General features: G+C 29.6%; 1 protein-coding gene across 1 annotated transcript in view; it reads left to right on the top strand.

Moving 5' to 3' along the window:
* Positions 1-699: 699 nt before the first annotated feature.
* Positions 700-5,230, top strand: part of LOC122271829 (uncharacterized) — a 15,470-nt gene continuing 10,939 nt past the window's right edge. The window contains exon 1 of the mRNA XM_043054346.2: positions 700-1,035. Within this exon, the coding sequence (XP_042910280.1) occupies positions 1,030-1,035 (6 nt within the window). The 5' untranslated portion in view covers positions 700-1,029. The remainder of the gene's footprint in view (positions 1,036-5,230) is intronic.

Here is a 5,230-nt window from a genome sequence, read left to right as displayed (position 1 = left end):
AAAAGTATTTTTTCCTTATTTGAGTTCGAGATCTGAAACATCTTAGAGAAAGAATATAGCCTTTTTATTTTTTTAAAACTTAACTAACTTTTTTTTAAAGAAAAATTCAAGGAAAAATGTGCAAAATGATTACTCACAGTTTTAGAGCAAGATATTTTCTCTAATTCCTTCTCTAATTTCAGTCATTAAACATTCTAAATTTAAAATAAATAAGAAAGAATTTTAAGGTAATAGCGCAGCAGAATTTCTCCCAACCACAATCTAGAAAATAACTCATTGTTTCTATTATTCTTTATTACTCATACTCGCTTCAAAAGAATGTCCCATTCATTTTGAAAACAATTTTCTCAATTCTATTCTTTTAATTTACAACTTTCTTATCTTAATTTTCATTTGGCGAGATCGTGCGACGGAGTTTAAATTAGTTTCCGAAAATCGATTTCATTTTTAACTAAATTTCTGGTCGGTCAATTGTTCCAACAGAGGAAAAGACCTGCGATTCCCGATTATGATAAGAAGACACCTTTCCTTGAAATGTTAGCCAATTCTTTGTGTTTGTTTTTTATTTATTTTTTTCTCAAACAACCTGTGAATCGTCTGCCCTTCCGTCGCAATGATGAAAGAGTCGATTTAAACCAGATAGGGATGTTCTTGAAATGAAAAGAATAATGAGTATTCGAAAAAGAAAAAAAAAGAACGGGCATCTCTCAAAACAGGCTTTTGACTAATTTGCTTTGGAGGCTGGGTGTGGGGAAAAATCACATCTTCGCTTTCACAAAAATGAAAGGATGATGATGCCACTAAACGCTTTGAAGTTCTTTACACAATTGGGAGAAGTTTTTGTTTAGTGAACAGGTTTCTAGAGCGATTCATAGAAAGTTTGTTTTTTTATCAACTTAGATTCCTTGTGCCTGCAATGATATAGAGAAGAATTAGAAAGCATTTGCGGATTTCAAATCTCTCAGGATACTTTGTGTGCAGCAATAAACCTTTTCTTTCTGAAAAGCAAACGAATCTTCCAATTTCATCATGAACGTAAGCATTTTATAATCGTTATTTTTTTAAAAAAAACTAACTTCGAATTTATGAATTTGTATTCAATAAAATATAACTTATATGAACTAATTAAATATCTGATTTTTCTATAAGCTACTTGGATTTCAAATAGCTAGGGATACTTTGTGCGCAGCAATAAACTCTTTTTTTTTCTCAAAAGCTACCATGAATGTAAGAATTTTTATTATTTTTATTCATAATAATGTCTCATTTTGGATTTATGAGCTTTTAGTCATTAAATATTATTTTCATGAAATAATTAAATGTCTGCTTTTACTAAGAGTTATAGTATTTTTGACTAGCTGTGTGTAGAGTAATAATATTTTTCTTTTTGAAAAGCAAACGAATCTTTCAATTTCATCATGAGCGTAAGCATTTCTTAATCGTTATTTATAAAAACATCTAACTTTGAATTTATGAATTTGTATTCATTAAAATGTAACTTTTATGAACTAATTAAATATCTGATTTTACTATAAGCTATTTGGATTTCAAATATCTAAGAATACTTTGTATGCAACAATAGTAACCCGTTCTTTCTGAAAAGCAACGAATCCTCCAACTTTCTACTTTTAACGTAAGCATTTATTATTTATAAAAGCATCTAACTTTGGAATTATGAACTTATATTCATTGCAATATTTTTTTCATAAAATAATTTTACTCAATCATTCTTCTTTCTTAGTTAAGTTATGCCTGAGAGATGATAAAACTAATGTTTTAAAAGCAAAACTTCTTATCAGTGGGTAAAACTGCTAACTTTTGCTACTCGGAAATTAAAAAAAAATTATTAACCTCCTGTGGTTTGTCTATGAATAACAATCCAGCTATTATCTTTATATATATATTTGTTTTACGTAACGCCAAAATATCGGGACTTCTTTATTTACATTGACAGCACTTCAATTGTAAGTAAACTACATTGGATGTATTCTTGACTTTGAAATGTATGTAAATATGTCTCATACTAAAATGAATTGTTGATTTTTAATTAAAAATTTATATGCATTTCGAACATAAGTTTTTTCATAATTTTTTATCAACAAAATAAGTTCACTGTTATTATTATTATTATTTTTAATTATAAAACATTCTTGAAGTCAAATAAGACAGTTAATACATTTTTGAAATAAGATAAAAATCAAACTATTTATCTAATGATGGTGTTGCAGTTCTCCTTGGTTGACGGTGCATTTTTATTGGGCCGGAAAACGCATATGGTAGGATCCAGTTTTTCCACATTAATTCTCATATTTGTTTGGTTGTCATGAGCATAAAATTGATATGAATCGTAAAAATATTGTCTTCCTATAAATATTTTTGCAAATTGAATAAATATTTCGAAAATTTAAAGGGATTTACATGAATTGTTATTCTTACGTTTGTAGTTTTGTTTGCTTTCTAGATTAAGTGTTTCAGAGGATTATTATTAATTAGAATAACGTAATTCAACGTTGCATTTTAAGATAAAGTTATTCAAATCGGTGTCCGATCTTATTAACCATTTTACAATTATTTTTTGGTGCTACTTTATGAATACTTACATTTATATACTAATATGAATTACAGTTAAAGAGGCGCGTTTAATTATTTAAAACTTAACTTTTAGCTTCATGCACAAAATGATGAGAGCAAGCATTGTCTTTAAAATATATCTGAAGAAAAAATACAAAATTACAGTTGCGAATTCACCAAATTTGTTACAATAATATATTTTTAATTATGAATGTTATATATATATATATATTGTTAGATTTCAAAAAAATTAGTTTATTTCCTCTAATAGATCTTAATAGTATCATATGGGAAATATTTATACGTGGGATATGGTGGCACTAGTGTTCTTTTTAGTGCATGTGTGTTTAGTTGAAAAATTTCAACTGTTTTGTGCGAAAAAACTACAATTATTGCGAAATAATCATTAGGGTTGGTGAGTGCCAGCGGACAGGGGGATTAGCCCACTGTGTACTATATTTTGTAAACATTATTACTACAACAATTTTAAATTTACTAAGAAAAATAATGTGGCTACCACTATTATTATTAAACATCTATTCATTAGTATATAAAGCATGCTAACTCGATTATATCTTGGTACCTTTTGATAGATGATGGTTGACATTGTCGATTACTCCTTTCCCCACAAACAGATTTCAGAAGTATTAAATAGGTTACGGTTGCGAAGTATCAAACAGATTTGATGAGTTATCAGTAGTTATTTTGGCTATCTACCCTAAATTTAAGCTTAAAATTTTTCTGTAGTTTAATTTGTAACTAAGTTAAATAATGTTATGATTTATAATTTATTTTGACTTTCGTTTTAGGAGGGAAAAAATCGCTTTAATTTCTTGTATTTATTCATAACGGATTTTGAGAGCTTTCAGCATCTTCTGTGATTAAGTGTTCAAACTATTGTATGAATTTCAGACTTGTGAAACTTTTCTTAAAATTTTTCAAGAAAAAAACATTAAAGAATTTTTCATTCATTTAAATTTGATTTTGAAAGTTACTGCCTTCCAGATTCATTTTTTTTAACTATCATGAGAATTCAGGTTCTAAACACATGCTCTAAAAACGCCGTTTTATCTTCGGATAGTGTATTTTAAAATCGCTGGTTAATACTTTTAAATTTTTTTTACAACTCTACGAGTTTAACTCAATACTAAGTGTTGAAGTTAAAGATTCAGTATATGTAGTTTAAATTAAATTTTGTGGATTATTGAAATGTTTTACAATCACTTTGCAAAATCTTTCCCAATGACCTTGCAAGTTAGCGGTGCTTAACAATGGATTTTGAGAAAATTTGACTTGACAGCTAATTTCTGTTTCTCTCTAATGCTGTCAATGCTAAAAGGAAATTCAGAAATTTGATAATGTGTAATATGCAACTTATTATACAAAAATGCCAACTATATAAAAATTGTCACTTTTTTGTCACTTGCGTTGATTTGTCTATTGTACGATATTATGAATCTCCGTAGTAGTTCTTATTTTTTATAACCGTCGGTGAACAACCGACCCAATTTTTTGGGTTTACGACTGTTAATGTTCAATTCTGTAGCCTCGTAATTTAGAACCCAATCCGGAAGACAAGGGAACTCCTGGATCAAATAGTGGAAGAAATTTGCCTTCATGGAGGACATCTTCATGGAACTAACCCGCATTTGCGTTACATGGAGAGGAAAACCTCGAAGACCACCCATGGTTAGCCTGACAGCAAGGGGACTCTAACCCATGATCCCTCTACCACTGAGGATATTTTACGTCAGCACTGTGGTCGGTGCAAGCCGGATGATCGACGAGTCATCGCTGGGATTCGAACCCAGTTCACCTCATTGGCAGGCAAACGCTCTATCCCCTGAGCCATCACGGTTCTTTGTAGTAGTTGCCGAAGATACCGATAATGCTTTGTGGTTATCGGATTATAGATTTTTACTCCATATCTGTGACATAAATTATTTAAACCTTCTGCGCTGTAATTAAACACCTTTTTCTTCAGACAATATATTTACAAGAAAAAGTTTCATTTCCTATCAAACGAAAATTTTATAATAAAATTATTACGAAACAAACATTTAAGAAGGACAAAAAAAATCTGTCATTAATTGCACATCTCTTGTTGATATTTATCTTGAACAATAACGATAGATTGTTTTGTCTCACGCTTTTCACTCTGAAATAAACAAAGCACGTAATGTTTCGTGTGTTTACCGTTTTTTTCTTCTATAGAATATAACTTTTGTCCTTCGTGGAAGTTCAGTCAGGTTGAAAAATTCCCAAATGCTAATTATCTGGTAATTCCCATTTAATTGTTGAAGATTCCCCCCTCCTCAATCTTGTTTTACATTTTGAATTGTTAAAATAATTGTTAATTTCATCACGGTGTTTCCGATTTGCTTAAGAGGATGCAATATAGCGGGAGAAACGCTTCTTGGCAAATCCTGTTCTTTCATTAGCAATTTCAAACCTACATTTTTTTTAAAAAAAGGAGTTAAAGTAAACTGGATTTATATATTTTTACGCTGGAAAGTTTTTCAAAATACATACACTACCGGTCAAAAGTTTGCGAAAATTTTTAAATCTGCAAAGAAAAGGCCTAAATTCAAATGTTCATAGAACTGCGAAAAATCATTCAAATGGCATGAAAATTTGATATAGGGGAAAGAGAGAACTA

This window comes from Parasteatoda tepidariorum, chromosome 4 (genome assembly GCF_043381705.1).
Source record: "Parasteatoda tepidariorum isolate YZ-2023 chromosome 4, CAS_Ptep_4.0, whole genome shotgun sequence".
NCBI classification, from domain to species: Eukaryota; Metazoa; Arthropoda; class Arachnida; order Araneae; family Theridiidae; genus Parasteatoda; species Parasteatoda tepidariorum.
Note: the sequence above shows the minus strand (reverse complement) of the source record. Positions and strands in the feature narration are given on the sequence as shown.